Raw genomic sequence first — 19,837 nt, forward strand, 5'->3', positions numbered from 1 at the left:
TTTTCACATGCGGCGCTGGGGATCTGGATCTCCACACTACTCCCTCCGTCTGTCCCTCCCTCCCACACTCCTCGCTCCCCCACCGGCGGCGGCGCGAACCCGAGTCCACGGTGGCCGGCCGGCGGCTGCGCGGCCCCGAGCAGCCATAGTGGCGCGGCCCTGAGCAGCCATAGTGGCGCGGCCCCGAGCGGCCTTGGCGGCGCTGCGTGGCCCCGAGTGCCTCCCTCACCGAGCCGGAGGAGCAGACTGGCGGTGCGGGCGCGGCCAGTCGCGGGTCAAGGCGAGCGCAGCGGACGGCGAACGGGGCTGGCGGATCCGGCCACGGCGGGCGGCAGCCACGCGGATCCGACCATGGCGGGCGGCGGCGGCCACGACGGATCCGGCCATGGCGAGCTGGGGAGGTGGCGGTGGGTGGCAGCGGCGGCCGCCTGCGGCACAGACGGCGACCGCGGCGGCGGCAGGCACCAGCGACGGGCGGCGGCGCAGCTAGATGGGCTCGGTCGGGCCCGTGATGGGCTCGGTGGGCCGATTCTTTTTTTTTTGTTTTCTCGGTTTGATTTTCAGGGGCGGCCTCTGAAAATGCCGCATTTTCAGTGATGATTGCTCAAAGGCAGTTGCCTCCGCCCGCATCTGAAAATGGTTTTCAACCGCCTCTGAAAAAGATAATGTAGTAGTGTGGGCATCACCGAGGCCGTCAGGTCACAGCTCCAGTTCAGCTTGGCACCAAAGTATGCAAATTGTAGCAGTTGAAGCAATAGTAGTACTTGATTACTTGATGGTGATGCTGATAAAGTTGAAGAAATAGTAGCACCAAAGTTAGCAAGATTGTGCCACTTGTGATTGTATCTAAAGCAGCAAAATCATGCAAATTGTATAGAATGGCATGGTGTTGTAAATTTTTTTGGAGTTGAATAAAAAGTAATGATGATTGTTGCTAGTTCAGATAAAATGATTTGTTGTTCAGAGATGCAATTCTCCAAAAGCTGTTATGCAAAAGGTATTCTCCAAAAGTTGTTCTCTAAATAGCCATTCTCCTAAACAATCTATTCTTCTAAAGACATTCAGGAAATGTCCACACTACTAAAATTCAGCAATAACATCATCTGTGATTGTCCCCTGCAAAATAAAAGGTTCAGATGCCCAATTGAGAGAATGTACTCCTTCTCAAAGGTAAAACTGTGTATTAGTCTGAAATTTTACCGTCAATGTTTGAGAGAAGATGGCCATGTATGGTTCAGACATTTCTTCCATGGGCAAAGAAGTACTAGGACAAATATTTATCATTGCTGCAGTGTCTTGTATTGTTGGTGTCTCTGCACATGCTGCTTCTCTTACCTCCCTTCTTTACAGTTTGTTGTTCCTTCAAATAAAATAAATGTAACTGAACATGTTCCCATTGAACACAATGGAAGAGAATCAAATATATGTTGTGTTATCACATACCTTTGTAGCAATTTCGTTCCTTTTTCTTACCTCCCTTCTTACTTTCCTTCTTTCCGGACTTGTGCATCTTATCAAGAAAACTTTTTGTTCGCTGTTGACATTTCTTAACGTCGCTACTAGGAGGGGTTAATTCCCAGCAACGGCGCCAGAAATGCCGGTGGTCATTCCATAGTACCGTCACTATGAACGGGTTAGGTTCATAGCAACGACGTCATGAAACGCCGTGCGGTATGTCTTAACGATTACAGAAGGATCCGCAAGCGCACGGATATACCGTTGTAGCATTTCACCCGGAAGTATTCATAGTATCGTTATTTATATTTTCCCAAGGGATGGCGAGGTTGTGTAAAAATGTTTACTAGTTACATAACCATAACATTATGAGATAAGGTGCAGACTGCTGATTATATAGGGGTAAGTGATAATAAAGGATAATCAGGGGTAATGTGACACACACAGAACAACCAACTCTCATGAATAAAGAATAAACGAATACATCTAAGGTTAGCGGGAGCATAGGCAAACGTAATCCTAGTATATTATTCATGTTAGCAGAGAAGTTATGCTAGCCACATGCTTAGAGCTGTAGGTGTCGGAAAATTAGGGACATCAGGGAGAATGACCCGCACTGGAGAACATCCAGTCCCGTTTCATCTTTGCATGAACTCCTACACGATACCCGAACGTCGGAGAGTACGTTAACCGAGAAGCAGCTTCCTGGTGGACCGACATGACTGTCACCACATGCGGTCTACCCCAGTCAAACCGTGGAACACCATCATATCCAAGGGATCCCGCATACCCGGGCACCATGCCCGCATATGAGGTCACTATCTTAGCACCCCCGGGTCCCCCACCATTCGGATGGACAGGTAAGACGCTAAGGCAAACTCGAAAGCACAACGAACCAATATCCTTACCCAGATCATCTGGTCTAAGCAAGCAATTAATACAACTTGATGAAGAACGGATCATGGCAAAGCAAGCTAAGAACATAGCAAGATAACTATGAACGAACTCTGTATGAAAAGCATAACGATAATACAAAGCCATACCAGAGGCCGAGGATTGCTCGCCAACCCCGAGACGACTGGATTCGCTGAAAAAATGAAGTTCTAGCATAGCTCCACTATCCTAAGAAGTACAAGTCACAATGAGAATGAGAGAGAGGCTTCTCCAAGTGGTGTGTGTGGTGAGAGTGGTGGGAGGCCCCTTTTATAGCTCTTGAGGTCGGTTCCCGCAATCTCTATACATGGAAACGTGCCAAACCGACTTCAGGAGGATAAGATCAGCCTTCCCGCCAAAATGCACCTGGACAGGTGCTTGTCCAGGTTCGACCGAACCTATGGGTCGGCCGGCCCCACTTTGCCGCCTCTGGCCACTGTCCTTCTTTGGTACACTGCCTGGTGGGTCTTGATGTCAGATGGTCGGTGTCAGGGCTTGATTGGTCGGTTTGGGCTGTCAGGTGGGCCTCTCTTTGCATGTGTTACGCAGGATGCGATCTTCTGCGACTTCATCTGTGCATTATTCGCGTTTTCTTCTCATTCTGGACTTGTGCTCCTGAAAACATAAATCTTCCAAAAAAAACTATGGAGCTAGGTTAGTGATACAAATATGTGAGTAAGAGGTATGGTTTTCCTTCTTTTGTGAGTATAGTTGACGGTCAGATTTTGTACTTACCGACCATTAACATTCGCTTCGAGCTTTTTGTTTGCACATCCTTCTTCTTTAGGCATGCTGTACTCACCAAATCATTTGGAGGAGTAACATTTATGGGAGTAGTGACCGGAACCGTTCTAGTAGTACATGCATTGATTTCTTCTTCAACTTGCTTGCTAAGGCTGTCAAGTGTGTTGTTTACTAACAAGGTAAACTCTGGACGGCTGGCTGCTCGAAGTGCCAAATTGAGAAATTTGCGGGTCATATCTTTGTACCGAAGCATCTCATTTATTCTTGGGTTCTCTATTATATTTCGTCCATGGTTGTCTTGTACTGTCTCACTACGTGCTCCACGTGTCCATCGCTTCAGTATATATTGTGATGAGAGAGATTTGATATTCACCATATCAAGAACTTTTAAAGCATGGCCACACAAAATTCCAGTTCTACTGAATAGCCCACAGCTGCATGTACTAGTTTGCTCTAAAGGATCACCAAAAATTTTGTACTCCTTCTCAAAGGTAAAATTTTCTTCAAGACTGCCAATTGCCACAAGATAGCAATTGTTGCCGTCCAATGCCGTGGTGCATGCTACCATGGACCTTTCGTATTCACCTTGAAAAGCTTCAAATATAATTGTCGTGTAAAGCTTGCTAGCTTGGATTAGCGTAGGTGTCCTCATTTTGATTCTGAGTATTTTCTTCCTTGATTCAAATTCAGCATCTAGCTCTTTTTTTTCCGCTTATCTTCCACCACCCTTTCAAAATGCTTAAGAAATCGAATGATATCAAAATCAGATTTGAAATGCCTCTTGACTTCACTATTTAGACTCTCACTCAATTGTGTACTTCTCATACCTAATGTGAACACATCCTTCATGTAACACTCAACCCATTTTTCTTTCACCTTGTATATACTATCCAACCAACTTAGCTTGCTTGCCTTTGCCCTTATGGTGTCAAATGCTTGTTCAAATGTTTCCTCATCTTCGTACTCAAACATACATGCACTAAAATCTACAAGAATACTTGGTTCTTTCTCGTTGTCTTCGGTTTTTTGCTTTGGAGAAGTACAAGATTCTTCATCATCGGCTTCAACTAGATGTTTGACAGCATCCTGCATAATATGAAAAGTGCACAAACCATGCCATGCTTCTAAAAACACTTCCTTAACTGCTTTTCCCATTGCAACAGCTTGATCGGTATAGATTGTTTTAGGTTGCTTGCCATTATGTGCTTTTAGGAAGGTCTCAAATAACCACTTGAAGGACTCAAATGTCTCATCGTACATGAGAATAGCACCAAAAACCACTGTGAGGTTTCTGGCAACTGAAGGATGTGATTATGCTCCAAAACTAGATCAGCCACATTATATTTTCCCTTCTCTAGATCTAGTACAACACCCATGCGAACTTGGCAATCGGTTCTAGTTTCAGCTCTTGGGCACTTTGTTACATGATCCCTTTTATCTTCCTTTCTATGACCCTCATTTGCACAAACATATCTGCAGGACGTAACATTCCCATCAGATTTTCTTTCGTTTCTATACCTTTTTCCAACTTCAAACCCTTTTTGACCTCCATAGCGAATCCAAAACATCCAAGCCTCATCAATTGTATTGAACTCCATGGCAATTTCAGGTAGCAAACTAGACAGCACACCCACTCTACAGAAACAAAAAAAATGGTTTGGTGGTCATTCAACAAGTAAAATCAATCCGATCTAGTGAAAAAGTAACAAACATGGCTTCACAAACCTATTTTCTTCCATCTTAAATATGCTGATTTAACCTTGCTCCAGGCTTCTTTGATGAATTCCAGCAGTCTAATGAGAGAAGGTGGAGGAGAATCAAATCACATACAAGAGTTTGCTGGAAACAATCAAGTCACGAAGAAGAAAAACGAGGTAGACTGACCTGTTCGCGGCCGCCCAGTCCGATCGCCGCCGTCGCCGTGCACGGCTTGTCGTCCATGTACGCCGCTGCCCACAGTCTTTCTCGTGCCAAAAAGACGAGGTGTGCCGCCAAAAGCTCCTATTCGCGGTAAAAAGTGAGGACTCGGATCCTCCTATTAGGCCGAGGCCCAACGTCGGGAGGAGCCAGACTCGCCAGCCGAGCCACGCAAGAGCTGTAGCCGGCTAGCCGCGTTCGCGAGCCCCGCGGCAGGAGGGCGAGCTGGTTGTGCGAGCCATCCCCATTGCCTCGTTGGATCCTGGTTGGGCGGCCGGATCGCTTCATGCGTAGTGACGTCGCACCGTTAAACGTCAGACGATCTGAACTTACTACTACTGGATTTCGCGTATTTGCCGAGTGCCTGCGGTACTCGGCAAAGCCATAATTGCACTCGGCAAAGGGTTTGCCGAGTGCCGCCCACAACAAACGCCACACGGCAACCAAAGACTCGGCAAAGCCGAGTTTGCCGAGTGCTTTTTATCGGACACTCGGCAAACCCTTTGCCAAGTGCTGAGTTGGCTCTCGGCAAAAAAAAGTTAGGGGCGACGGCAATTAACAGTAACGGAGGGAGGTTTGCCGAGTGTCTAGACCATGGCACTCGGCAAAGAATAAAAGTTTGCCGAGTGCCACAACTATGGCACTCGGCAAAGAGATAAAAGAGCTAAAAAATATATATTTACAGACACAAATTTGCATCCATGATTACAATTTTTCTAGCATATTTCTAAAACTCTTTGAATTGCATATTTCTAGCATATCTAGTGGTCCAAAATAAGATATATGTCAACATAAAGCTAAGACCATACATAGATATATGTACAAAAGTTATTTGAAATCACTATACTCTACATTAATCCAAAGTTATTATTTCAGATGAATATTAGAAATTTTAGGTGCCTTATTTCCACTATCCTTCAACATGGCAACAAAGTACCTTGAAGTAGGGAAACAGCAAACCATCCTTATTTAAGTCCTAGTTTAGCATGTGTACCCTGCATCAAAGAAATGCAATATAAGAACCATCATATTTGATTTTCTATAAAATTGAGAACAAGACCCAACCAATATACTTGCTACTGATGAATTAATTGCTACAACACTTCATCATATTTGATCGATTCATGATGCAAAATACAAACACATCCTCAGATTTGTTCATTCATTCATTCATTCATCCAGACTGTGATTATGAACTGCTAGCCTGATCTCTCAGAAAAAAAGGAATGTAGGAATATTTCTGAGGCATCTAAAAATTGAGGAATGCTGAGAGGTCAAAATGCCAAATCAAATATGTGTGGAGTCCCCATGATGTCATATTGGAATTACTTGTTACTAAACTAAATCTGAATAAAGTGTATACAGAATTTAGAGAGTTACCCTTAAGTTAACAAATTCGAAGAGCTACTGGCTGAAAACAAGTCAAGCTAAAGAACCAATATTTAGCACTAGTTAAAACTGAACAAGCAGACCAGACTAGGACAAAAGGAAATAAATCGAGCAGCATACAGGTCAAGAAGGTTTTCACTGTTGGGAACCAAAAGCAGCTAGCTTGAAGAATTAAACTACTGACTACTTCACATGACGAACCAAATAGCTAAAACAAGCAGGCAAGAAATAAAATATGGAGTCAAAGATTAGATTACTTAGCAATGATGGAGACACTCCACACAATTCAGAACTAAGCTGAGCTACTGTTTGCAAACCTCACAATAGAGTCACCCTGCAGCTATTGAAACGATGCCTCTCGACCTGTTGACTCCTCTGCACTGCATTCACCCTGCACAAGCTGGTCCAGCTTCATTGATAAAAAAAGGGTCAACTGCTAATCTTCAGTTTATGGAACTGCACACATGTAAATTAGGAAACAGAGCACTGTGTTTATTTCTTTTTTTTTCTGTAGTAAGATTAATTCGCACATAACTCAACATGCCAACTGCTAATGTCGACATCATAGCATATACTGTACTTGTACAACAGTAAAATCTACTTTGCAAAGCATGACCGAGCTACATATGGGAATTGGGGAAGACAGGAACACAGCCACAAAAACAAAGAGTATGATACACAGCCACAAAAACAAAGAGTAACTGACAACTAGCACTGCAAGAAGATCCCTATGATGTTCCATAAAAACAAAGAGTACACTAATTCATTATGATTTTGTCGTAAAGTGGTTTACTTGAAGAGATCTTTGATACACAGCCACTGTCATAGTATGATATAATGTCGAACAGCATAGATGTGCCAAACTCTACCAATTTTTCTCATGAACAAAGCAGTGTATGACTGACTAGACTTTGCTGCGACGCCAAAATCATAACCACCAGCCAAACAACACAGACAGCACAAGCGTTGTTTCGACACGCTATTTCAGGCTAGCGTGTCAATAATAATATCTCAAGAGCTATATATGTGCAAGACAGAGTGCAGACCAGTTTGGCCACCATCCAAAAGGTATGCAGTATGGACCATCCATGAAAAAAGCAAGAAATTTGTGGCAAACGTAGTTTAAACGCGTGCCTCAATTTGTGATGGGCCTAATCATTTAGACGGTAGTGCTGGGATTCCTCCAGTTCTGAACATCCAAATCTGCGAATGAAGGCATGAATATTATTAACCCAGAGAGACCAACTGAATGAAACAGGGAAGGCATGGGATTTGGTCAAACAGGTTGCCGGCGATGGTGTCGCAGTAGGAGGAAGGGGAGGAGGTCCAAGCGCTGGCCGAGATGCAGCCGGGAAGGGAGGAGGTACAGGCACCGGCGCGGACGGATATGGGTCGGGGCAGAGCAGAGCGCGGGCGGATGAATCCGATGCGGACGTGGAGCGGACTGCTCCTCCCCCCTCCTCCTCATCCTCCTCCTCCTCCGGAAGCGGAGGCACGGGGGCACCCAGTCGGCCTGCCGGGGCGAGAGCGCAGGCGGTGTTGAGGAGGAAGCTCACCCGGCGGCCATGGCGGGCGGCGGTGGCGAGGGCAGGGGGTCCGGCCGCGGCGGCGAGCGCAGGCGGTGGCGCGGACGAGGAGCGGCGGTGCGGTGGCGAGCGGGAGCAAGCTCAGCAGCGGTGTGGTGTGTCCGTGTGTGTGTGGTGCTTGTGCGTTCTGGATAATTGGGAGGATTGGGTGTTTGCCGAGTGCTGAGTGCCCCGATCTGGGACACTCGGCAAAGATAGAATGTGCCGAGTGTCTAGACGCGGGACACTCGGCAAATGTATTTTTTCTTTTTATTTTTCAAACTTTTTTCACTTAATTTTTCTTAATATAATTTCAAAAATACCTAGCCAAATAACTTAGAAATTTCTATTTCATACTTTTACGATATAAAAACCATTACTTCATGCAAGCGTATAGCTCAAATGCATTTTATTTCAACTAATTATGCTAATTAAATATGTGTTTAAGTAAATTTGTTCGAATTTTCCATTAAAATATTTTTTAAAATTCACTGAATAGTTCCTACTGATGCGTCAATGAAGGAAAATTTTATTATTTCATGCAGTATTAGTTCAAATTCAAATTACATCAATTTCATAGTGTAGTTGCAAAAAAATTTAAAATTATCAAACGGATTCAAAAAATATCCAAAATTTAACGGCGAACATTCCATCTTGTCTATTGCCTATACAAAAATTTTTGAATTCAAACTCCAATTCGATCATCATTGTTACTCAAAATCTAAATGAATCCTCTCTTGTCTCTGGAACTTCTTCGGAGATGCCTCGTTTCGTAAGCTACATATGTCAGAACTTTTGCAAAACCTTCTCAGTTTTTTTTATCACACTCTCCACATATGATAACATGGTATCATGACAAATCTCATGATTTTCAGACTTCATTTGCTTTCTATAGAATTATAAATCTATTCAGTCATATGTTCGTGGCCATATTTTATGTACAAGTGAAGCATCCCCTCATAAGAGAAGACTTAAATGTGATACAAACATCAGTCCCAAGAGGCTAATGACATATTTATTACATTAGATGGTTCATCACCGTACAACTCTACGCGGTAATGGGCAGAGAAGCGCCCCTATCGCGAGGATTACAACCCACACCCACACAACGATATTAATTATAAAAAGAGGGTCATCAGAGTCTTGCGCCATGTGGTATCTCCTGCGGGTGACCCTAATCCACAGGCAAGGCTGGGTGCAGGACGGTACCCTACTCGACGTCTTCTGGAACAAAGTCCGGATCTTCCTCTGAAAGAAAATTTAAGAAATGGGGTGAGTACAAACGTACTCAGTAAGTCCAACCACACCCACGGAGGGGGTATGAACAGAATATAATGCACAGAGTAAATCAAGGATAAGGCTAGGGTTTAATTTGCGGAAAGCAAATTTTTATGCAGGGGTTCATTTGAAAGAAATGATTGTTCAAAGCAAGTTCTCTTTGTACCGAATAACCCATAATGTTGGCCCACACAGGACCCAAATTTTAAGCTGCTATCGGACTCCTCATCCGTCGTAGCACACGGCACAACTGCCGGACTCGATTCCAAAATAACTCACGCCAACCCATCGCAAAGTAAACACTAGTTATGTGACCACACTGTAACTCGTCCAGTACTGTGGGTACGGCTATTCGAATAGATTCTTAACTCTGTAGAGGTGTGCAACTTTACCCACAAATGGGGTACCGCAACTCGATCACCTTAGTGTCGGTGCAGATCCCAACAAAGCAATTACCCACCTTAGCTAGACCTGACTAGCCATCACGGGATGCACCAAGGGGTCATTGATCTATCACAGAGGTTTTAACCGGGGCATAAGTCACACAGAGCTAATCCCTTCTCCTTGATCACCCGTTGCTCTCAGCTCTCCTGATGGCTATCAGACTAACTAGTGGGGTTTATGCTAAGCCGTTGCCCATACAACGGTCGAGTGGTTTGCACGATAGTGGAGTTAGGTGAGACGACACACCAACTCGGTCCTTAGTTGTGACAAGATGGATATCTCCCTTCCTTGCCCTGCCACACAGGCACGAGCACACCAATCGGCAAATCACACAGAAATGCCATCCATCCCGTCTAAACTTATCTTTCGAAAATTCCACTTTTATCCCTTCCCACACACACCTTTTTTTTTATAAAACAAGTTGTATTGTGTATAAGATCCTAAGCGTTCTAGCAGCGATTAACGTCCAAACAAAACACATTCAGACATTAATCTAGGTGGTCAAGGAATGGGTATAACAAATCAAGGGGTGGCTATCCAACCGTGTTTTTAGCAGGCAAAACATATGCAATTTTATAAAACAGGCCAATAGGTTGTGTTTATAAAAACTAGGACAAAACATGCATCAAAGGATGTGATTGAACTTGCCGTCTTCAAAGACTTCCGGGAGGTCCTGATCGAAGCACTGTCCTTCGGGTTCGGGGTCGCGGAACTGGTCCTCGTTCGCCTGCTCACAATACTGCTCGTCGACTGGTTCTCCCTCGTTCACACCATGATCTACGACGTATACAAAGTTCGCCTGCTCACAATACTGCTCGTCGACTGATTCTCCCTCGTTCACACCATGATCTACGACGTATACAAACATGCTCACAATCAAGAAACAGAAATAAAAGTTTTATCGTTGAGCTCGAATCGGAAAAAGTTAAGATATGGAGTTCGGAGTAATATTTTTGGGTGGTTTCCTAATGGCACGGTCAAAACTATGTTATGAGAGGCGTGATAAAGTTTTAGGTCGATCTGAGGTCGTTTGGCGCATGAAATGATAGATTATATATAAAGGTTTAGGGGTTAAACAAGGGTTCAGGGACTTGCTTGTAATTAGTGAAAGGACTTGATTAGAATTTCGGGGAAGGTTTGGGTTATTCTGGAAAAGGGTAGGGTTCTATTTATAAATAAGTTTATATAGTGGAGGGTTCGTTTGTAAATATAATAAAGGATGGGGCTTTATTTGCAAAAGGCCACAAAGTGGAAGGATTCTTAATTAAATTGAATAGAGAGGAGGGGGTTTTGGGCAAATGTGCCCCCTCTCCTTCCTCCCGACCGCAGAACAGGGGAGGGAGGGCGGCTCGCCGGCGGCGGCCAGGGCCGGCGGCCTGGGGCTCGAGGGCGGCCGGGATCATGGGGAAAAGAGAGGTGGGGCCATGGGGGGTTGATTCCCCTCTCCAATTTCATGGAAGGGGGTCTGAGGAAGGGCACGGCGGCCATGGTCGTGGCGGGCGAACGGCGGCCATGGGCGGCGCAAACAGGGGTGGCTCGGGGTGAGTGGTCGTGGGGAAAAGGAAGAGGAAGGGCCAGGGCACCTACCTCGACCCTTGGCTTGAGCAGGGAGGCGGCGGAGCGGGCCAGCCACGGGAGCAGGCGCGGTGGCCGGAGCGGGTTCGCGGCGGCGGCGCTGATGCAGCTCGGGAGGGGCGAGCTATGGTGGAGGCGATCGTGGAGCGGAGGAGCGGCGCTGGGGGTCCCTTTATAGGGCGCGAGAGGGGGTGGAGAGGGTTGAGCGCGGCGGTGGCGGCCGGCGAGCGGTGCGGAGTGACTTTATGGCGTTCGGCCGCGTTCGCGCGTCGCGGAGCGGCGTGCGCGTCGAGAGCGGCGGCCAGGGGCAGGGCGCGCACGTGGGTGGCGACTGTGGCCGACGTCGGCCTCGGCTCGCGCTTGGAGGCGGCCGGGTGTGGGTGCTCGGGCGTGGGCGAGGAACAGGGCCAGCGCGGAGCAGGCGGCCGCGGCGTGTCGCGGCTCGGCGCACCGAGCGCCGCGTGCGCACGGGCAGGCCGGGGCGGTGCGCGAGCGCGCGGGCTGGGCAGGCGGTGCACGGCGCGTGCGGCCCGGGAGCGCGCGCGCGTGTGGCGGCAAGCGGCGATCGGGGGCCGGGCCGGTCGTGAGCGCGGGCCGAGCGGGGCAGAGGAGGGAGAAGGAGAAAGTAGGAGGGAGGAGAAGGAAAAAAGAAAGAAAAGAGAAAATGGAAAAAGGAAAAGGAAAAAGGAAAAAAAGAAAAAGGGAAAGAGAGAGAGAAGAGAGTGAGAGGGAGATTCGCGCCACGCTGATCGCGGCGTCGACCGCGGGGCCGGTCGGCCGCGTTCAGCGGTCGCGTGTGCGCGCTGACGAGGCCACAGGGAAAAGGGGTCGAGGGTGTTGGAGATCGGACGCTTGGAACAGAGAAAGATTCCGGGAATTAGGGTTCAGGGTTTTAGCCGGATTTTGAGCTCAACGATGAAAAGTTTTTGGAAAAAATATTTTAGCGCGTGATTTAATTTTGATAGATTTTCGGGATGTCACTACAAGATATTCTATTTTTCCTTTCAAATCTTGGACAATGACTCAAATTTGACTCAGTAATATGAATATAAATTTTCCATTCATTATAGTACATTATTTAAAAAACATGCAGTACAACTTTGAATTTTTCCGAGAATAGTCTTTTAATAAAAGAAATTGACCAAATATAGAAAACATTAGGATAAATATACGAAATTTTAATATGTAGTGAATCTTATCGTGTGGGAACAGACACAAAAGTTTGAAAGGTGGAAGAAAAAGTATTGTTAAAGATTTGCCGAGTGTCACAATGTGGCACACAGCAAAGAAGTGTATTTGCCGAGTGTCTAACGTTGGACACTCGGCAAACATCACGGCCGGCATAGTGCCGTCGACGGGCATCGCGGGGTGAGGCGGTTTGCCGAGTGCCCCCTAATAGACACTCGGCAAATGCGTGGTTTGCCGAGTGCATTTCTTCTCCCACTCGGCAAATAGCCAGTTTGCCGAGTGTCCGTATTTTTGCACTCGGCAAACCCTCTGACACTCAAGCGTATGACCGGTTTCCGGTAGTGTACAATATATGACAGGCCTAGTACAGTGGTGAATCGATATGATGCAAGTTCCCTGGCATTATATAAATTGCCCAAGTTGCATTGCTGGCAAGGTGATCCAAGCACATTGCATTGTTTTATATAAGAGTATTTATAGTACAAAAAATAAACAGACAACAGCATGGAGAGACACTTTTTTTTACAAATAAAGCTGGAAAAGAAAAACAACAACAGGCTGAATCCATTATTATTTATTAGGAAAGAATGAACGGAATAATTAAGGGTACACGGCGTACGCCAACAAATCAAATCAACATTAGTAACATCCATCGTCCATTGCATTACATTGGTTCTAGCTAGCTACTAGGCAAGGCCTCATCTATCTGGGCCTCCTCGATCTGGGAAAAAAAATATATAATTCAACTAATAATTGACTCTCACTCAGCTCCAAAACTTTGCTTTCCTACCACTACCAGTAGGGATCGGCCGGAGTTCATCAATCAATATAACAAATATACAAAAATTATTGCGTTCGTTGGTCGGTGATTATGATGATGGTGGAGCATCGTCGATGGCTTGGTTGGTTACCCTAGCTGGCTGCGCTGCTGCTGCTCCTCCTCTTCTGCCGCCTTCGCTCCGATGTTGAAGAACTCGATGATGACCTCGAGCGGGAATCCCTTGGTCTCTGGCACCTTGATGTAGACGAAGATGAGCGCGAGGCAGCAGACGACGGCGTAGAAGCCGAAGACCCCGGCGAGGCCGACGGAGCTGAGCATGACGGGCAGCGAGTAGGTGACGGCGATGTCCCCGAGCCAGAAGGTGAGGGAGCAGATGGCGATGCAGAGGCCCCTGACGCGGGTGGGGAAGATCTCGGCGCAGAGGATGTTGGGGATGGGGCCGAAGCCCATGACGAAGCAGCAGAAGTAGACGATGACGCTGCCGGTGGAGAGCGCGGCGTGCACGGTGGTGGCCATGGGCGCCACATTGGCGACAATGAGCACGACGAGGGAGGCGATGAGGACGGGGATGGTCCAGAGCAGCAGGGTGCGGCGGCCGGAGACGTCCATGAGGCGCATGGCCAGGCCGATGCTGGGGAGCATCAGCAGCGTCGTCAGGCCGCTGATGAGGATGGAGGTGGAGTCGGCGCTCAGGCCGAGGCTCGCCAGGAGGACGCTCACGCCGGCCTGGTCAAGGATCTGGGGGGTGTAGTACAGGACGCCATTGATGCCGGAGAACTTGCAGTGCATTGCATTGGAGGATTAATTATTAGTTGCATGGTTTCTGAATGAATAACCATCATCAGCCAATACTGTATAATGCAACTAATTAGAGCACCTGCTGCAGGATCTGGATCATGACGCCGCACAAGAGCGCCCGCCGCACCCCCGGCTCCAGCAGCTCGCGCCACCGGGGCCCCGCCGCCGCAGCCTTGCTCGCCACCGTCTCCGGCGGGTTCTCGAAGGCCGGGGTCGGGCTCTGCCCGATCATCACGTCCTTGGTGTAGAGCATGGACCGGTTCACCAGCGCCGCCGCGTGCACGTACTCCCCGGCGGGCCCCGACGACTGATCCCCGCCGTCCTCGTGCAGGTACATCCTCTTCACGCCGCCGCGCTTCACGCCGTCGGGTCCCACCTTCTCCGTCCACTTCCACGCCAGCTGCCACCCGCCGCCGATGCCCATGGTGCTCGCCGTCTCCCCGCCGGCCGTCACGCTGCTGTAGCGCTGCATGCCGCCGCTGCCGGCGCTGGAGCCGCCCTCAGCAGCAGGCTGCTTCTTCGCCTCCCCCACGTCGGTGCTCTGCCTCGACAGCAGCGGCGCCTGCAGCGCGCCGCCCTCCTCGTCCGACAGGTACTCCTCGTCCTCCTCGTCCAGGTCGTCGTTGGGCGGCACGTTCTCCTCGTCCCAGTCGCCCGGGCGCTCCGCCACGCTGAGCATGCTGCCGAGGTTGGGGAAGAGCGTGCTGCCCCGCGCGCTGCCGGCGGCGCCCTCGGCGGGCATCTTCTCGTGGACGCTCCCCAGCAGCGTGACGACGGGGTCCTTCATCTGCTCGTACATGCTGCCCTGGCGCGAGGCGAGCTCGACGGCGCTGCCGAGCACGCTGCCCTGCACCTGCTGCGCCACCCACGAGAGGCCCTGCTCCGGGCCGTAGAGCGTGACCTGCTGGTCCCTGCAGGTGTCGTGGTCCGCGTCCGCCGCGGGGCCGAGCACGTACTCCTCGATGACGGTGTCGCCGCCGCTGCCCAGGCCCTCGACGAGGAGCGCCATCTCGCCGGAGACGTCGTCGCGGCCGCGCAGCATCTGCAGGATGGCCCTGGCCTCCTTCATGCGGCCCTTGCTGACGAGCCAGCGGGGGGACTCCGGGAGGTAGAGGAGGGTGAGGGCGAGGTAGGCGAGGGAGGGGATGGAGAGGACGCCGAGCATGAAGCGCCAGCGGGGGCGCGGGCCGAGCGTCATGTAGAAGATCATGCAGTAGGAGAAGAACATGCCGAAGGAGCCGGTGAACTGCGGCAGCGTGTTGAGCAGGCCGCGGATCTCGGGCGGGGCGGTCTCGGAGATGTAGACGGGGACGAGCGTGACGGCGAGGCCGACGCCGAAGCCGTCGACGAGGCGCGCGAGGAGGAGGACGAGCACGGTGGGGGACCAGAGCATGATGAGGCCGGCGGCGAAGTAGAGGAGGGAGGAGGCGATGAGCATGGGGCGGCGGCCGACGGCGTCGGAGACGGGGCCGGAGAAGGTGGTGATGATGGTGGCGCCGATGAGGGAGGTGGCGACGACGAGGCCCTCCAGGGCGGGCTGCGTCTCGAGGTGGAACTCGCGCTTGATGTAGAGGACGGCGCCGGCGATGGTGGCGTTGTCCCAGCCCTGCAGCAGGTTGCCGATGGCGGCGGCGATGGCCACCAGCACGGCGCCTTGCATGGCCGGCCGCTTTAATTAATTTGGTGCTTAACTTGTTGTGGTGCGTGGATATGATGCTTCTCTCTCCGACCCAGAACGAAGGAGGAGAATAGATGGTGATCGAGATTTAACAACTCGCTAGTAACAAATTTGGAGGAAGAGCGAGCGAGATGGGCATGCAGGCAGGCAAGCCGATCCGAGAAAATCGCCCCCATGGATGGATCCGGGAAGCCGGCCCTTGTTTGTTCCCTTCCTCCGATCGATCCTGCATGCATGCGTCAATCACGCACGCACGCACTGATCTCTCTCGGGAAGACCTGGTGGCCAGGGATCGCGTTGCGTCAAGTAAATGGAAAACTATAGGTTGGCTTAATATATTACTGGAATATTTTTTTTGAACGTGGAACAATTTTTTTATTGCAGGAACAATTGTTCTGACAATAGAAAAAATGTTCTAGCAACAAAAAAAAATTGTTCTATCCTATGTGACAGTTTGATTGTCAGTCACACCTGCAACTCCTAATATTTGCCCCCCGATCTCATGGGCGAGCCTTTCGACTTGGGATATTCGTTCCAGTGGCTCTGATTGCGTTGTTTGCGCTCATCACATTGCTTGCAAGTTTGATAAGAAATCATAAGGAATGTCCGGCCTTACATACTCCATCGCAAAAGGGTTACATTATTAATTACATCCTGTTTGCATTGTACAGGAGATCAAGGTACAGTTAGGTTCCGTTTGGATCCACCTAGCTAATTCATTAGCTGATTAACTGAAATTAGCTAGGTTTTACCAGCTAATTAGATAATTGATATTTAGCTTGTCAGAGAAGAGGTTTAGCTGCGCATTATTTAGCTGGTTCCATTTGAGTCCATCATACTCAAACTTAACTACCTACCAATTAGCTAGTGGATCCAAAATTACTTTAGTTAACTTGTCGTCCTTATCGATTTGATCTTGTGTACGTACTACAACGGCAATGCAAGTTAGTAGTAGCAGAAGTTAAAAGGAAAACCGGCCGGGAACGAACATTACGCACGTACGTTTTTCATTATATTCATTCATACATGATCAGCCATATATCAGCTGAAAATTAAACGCGTATATATATATATATATATATATATATATATATATATATATATATATTCCTACATACCGTACATCCTATATATATATGTGTGTATGTATACGTACCAACGACACATGTATGTATCAAGAGCTAGCTAGCTACGACTGTGGACTGGCTGCTGGTGTACAAGTAGGTAGTACAAATTACATAAGAAAACAAAACAAAACAAAACAAATTAGATGGAACAGTTAACCAACTTAACGGGGATGGATGGATGGGCGATGTATGTGTGATCGATCACTAGCTAAGTAGCTAGTCGTCGATCTTGATGAATTCGTAGTCGTCGCCTTCCTGGCCTGCAGCTTTCTTGGCGGTGCCGGCCTGCAGCCCCGTGCCGGCGGCGTCGCCTTGTCCTTGCTGGGCGTTCTTCTTGTCCGTGTCGGCCTTGGTGGGGCTCCCGCCGCGGGGGCTGCCGCCGGCGGGTGAGCCCCCGCCTTGGCCGCCGTGCTTGGAGCTGGTGGGGGCCTTCTTCTTGACGCCGGCGCGCCAGTTCTTGAGGGCCTTGGACGTCTGCTCGTCGAAGATGGACTGCTTCATGGTGGACCCCATCTGATGCATGGATCGTCGAGAGGACATTCAGGAAGATTATATATATATATGTGTGTGTGTGTGTGTGTGCGCGCGCGCGCGCGCGCGCGCGTGTAAAGAAGAAGAAAAACGAAGAAGAGCAGCGGCGACCGACCTGGGAGACGAGGGCGTAGAGTGGGAGCGTGACGTAGCTGCACAACACCTGAACCACCACCCTGCATATGCAATGCAATGCAATGCAATTCATTATACAGACAAAATGATCTTGCATTGCCGATGATTCTATAATGGATTTTGATTGGATTCGTACTATACATACCCTAGGCAGAGGCGTGCAAAGACAAATTCCTTGGAGTCGTTGAAGCAAGAGTCCATCCCGTACTCATACTACATGCATACAAATTATACAGACACATGAATTATATATATTGAATGAAGATGATGACGACACATGCATCTGAATTAGCTAGTAATCAGCTAGCTAGATATATGTATACCAGAATCCAGAGGAAGTAGATGATCTGGAAGCCATTCTGCAGACAGATAGATATATACCAATTAATACTGCATATATATTCAGATATATATGATGCATGCATGTAACAACAAAAGACCGACCTGGAAGAGCGTGAAGTGGATGAGGAAGAGCACGAATGTTGGGCGCGCGAACCAGAAGTAGGAGTCGCTGACCTGCATGTAGGGATGGTAATAAAGTGGCTTAATTTTTAGTCTAGATAATCTTATTTCATTTCGAGCTAAAAAAATTAAGAACCAAGTTGGACTGTGAAGATAGTATTAGGACGACCATGCCAATTACCACCCCTACCTGCACGAGCGGGATGCCCTGGATGACGGCGTGGCGCTCGGTGATGTCGATGGCCATCCGGCAGATGATGCCCTGCAGCTTGGTGCCCACGGAGAGGATGATGACGACGGGCATGATGGAGATCCAGAGCATGGTGTGCCATCCGTTGACGTTGAGCAGCAGGAAGATGAGAGCCGACGCCCACAGCGGAGGGCTGATCCCCACGATCACCTTGAAGTCGTCCTCAAGGGAACGCTTGATGTACTTTTGGAAATCAAACTTGCTGCCGGGGGCAAGATGGACCTGCGTGCCCGGCCCATTAATTATTTGCATTGCATTGCATTGCATTGTTATATATATATAATATATATATATATATGCACGTAATTAATAAGTACGTACGTTGACAAAGCTGTGGCGCAGCGCGCAGTAGTCCGCCTTCCTGACGGATCTGAAGAACTGCCGGAAGAAGTTGCTCTGCATGATGAATTCATGTATACATTAATTTGAGTGCAGTCACCATCAGCTAGTACTAGTAGTTGTTCTGATATACTGACCCTTGTCATGCAATCAGTATATACTAGTTAATTAGTATTAGCAGGGAGGATTATATACGTACGATGTAGAAGGATGCTGGGGTCTTGTTGAGCACATTCATGTGCTGCCTCACGAAGGACGTCTCGTGAGTAAACCGGAACCGCGTCGGGTCTGCATATATATGCAAAATGTCTTTGTTATATTAGTAATTGCTCTTTTATATGTTATTTCAGACAACAATAATTAAGCTAGTACTACTACTTATTAGTAATTCATTCATATTAATTAAGTACCGTTAGAGAACTCGTAATCTTGGCCTGCCGCTTCTTTCTCCCATTCTTTCCATGCACGTATCTGAAACGTACAATATATATGTACACATTTATTTATTTGATGATGCAATGCAATGCATTGCATTGCATTGCATTGCAAGGTGATGATGATCAACTAATTAATATAACATATATAAATCGACAACTAATTAACCTTGGCCCTGCCGAGTGCCATTGTTATTGCACTGTACGAGACGTGGAAGACGGCCAGGAAGAAGATGAAGATGTGCAGCTGGTGCAGCGCGTTGATGGAGATGAGCGACACCTTGCCGTCGGGGCATTTCGTCTTCATGTTGGCCTCGCCCAGGAGCCTGCTGTGGTGCTGCCACGACGAGGCGTTGCCGGCGGCGTAGTAGGGGGGTGGCCAGGCCACCACGCCCCCCAGGTGATCGGCGGCCTCGGCTTCGCCGCCCCCCTCCTTGTTCTTGTCGGGGACGCCGCCGTGCTCCGCTGCCTGGCCGCCGCCCTCACCACCACCGCCGGCAGCCTCGACGGCCTGGACCTTGCAGGGGAGCATGGTGTCGGCGGCGTGGTTGCTGATGCAGATCTTGATGATGTAGTTCTGGCCGAACACGAGGAGGAGGGAGATGAAGCCCAGCACCATGAGCTCCGCCTTCACCTTCTCCAGGGCCTCCACCATGGCCTTCTTCTTGCGGTGCGAGAAGAACTCGCCCACGTGGTGGAGGCCCTTCTCCAGGAGGATGGAGATGATCACGATCACGCCGCACACCGACGCCACGGCCCATGTCGGAGTCTGGTCGAGCTCGCGCGCGTTGCCGCCGCCGCCGCCGCCGCCCAT

General features: G+C 48.9%; 2 protein-coding genes and 1 long non-coding RNA gene across 11 annotated transcripts; all 3 read right to left on the reverse strand.

The window, feature by feature from the left end:
• Window positions 1–884: 884 nt before the first annotated feature.
• On the reverse strand, window positions 885–8,181 carry LOC120668913. 9 transcript variants are annotated; one of them, XR_005672632.1, is made up of 6 exons: window positions 6,756–8,181; window positions 5,017–6,044; window positions 4,858–4,925; window positions 3,124–4,767; window positions 1,201–3,017; window positions 885–1,116 (listed from the first exon to the last, which is right to left on the reverse strand). It is a non-coding gene; the product is annotated as an uncharacterized LOC120668913 (long non-coding RNA). The 9 variants fall into 9 exon arrangements; XR_005672631.1 differs by having other exon boundaries at window positions 1,201–3,030; XR_005672627.1 differs by having other exon boundaries at window positions 1,201–1,360; window positions 1,444–4,767.
• A 5,191-nt stretch (window positions 8,182–13,372) lies between these two features.
• LOC120670910 (monosaccharide-sensing protein 2-like) lies at window positions 13,373–15,727 on the reverse strand. The gene is made up of 2 exons (XM_039951102.1): window positions 14,147–15,727; window positions 13,373–14,046 (listed from the first exon to the last, which is right to left on the reverse strand). The coding sequence occupies exons 1-2, from the start codon at window positions 15,725–15,727 to the stop codon at window positions 13,396–13,398; spliced, it is 2,232 nt and encodes a 743-aa protein (XP_039807036.1). The 3' UTR covers window positions 13,373–13,395.
• A 1,361-nt stretch (window positions 15,728–17,088) lies between these two features.
• On the reverse strand, window positions 17,089–19,837 carry LOC120669514 (MLO-like protein 9). Its single transcript, XM_039949251.1, has 10 exons — window positions 19,193–19,837; window positions 19,000–19,060; window positions 18,789–18,877; window positions 18,572–18,646; window positions 18,191–18,472; window positions 17,983–18,054; window positions 17,862–17,897; window positions 17,684–17,751; window positions 17,519–17,579; window positions 17,089–17,385 (listed from the first exon to the last, which is right to left on the reverse strand). The coding sequence occupies exons 1-10, from the start codon at window positions 19,835–19,837 to the stop codon at window positions 17,089–17,091; spliced, it is 1,686 nt and encodes a 561-aa protein (XP_039805185.1).

Source organism: Panicum virgatum, chromosome 4N, assembly GCF_016808335.1.
Source record: "Panicum virgatum strain AP13 chromosome 4N, P.virgatum_v5, whole genome shotgun sequence".
Classification (NCBI taxonomy): Eukaryota; Viridiplantae; Streptophyta; class Magnoliopsida; order Poales; family Poaceae; genus Panicum; species Panicum virgatum.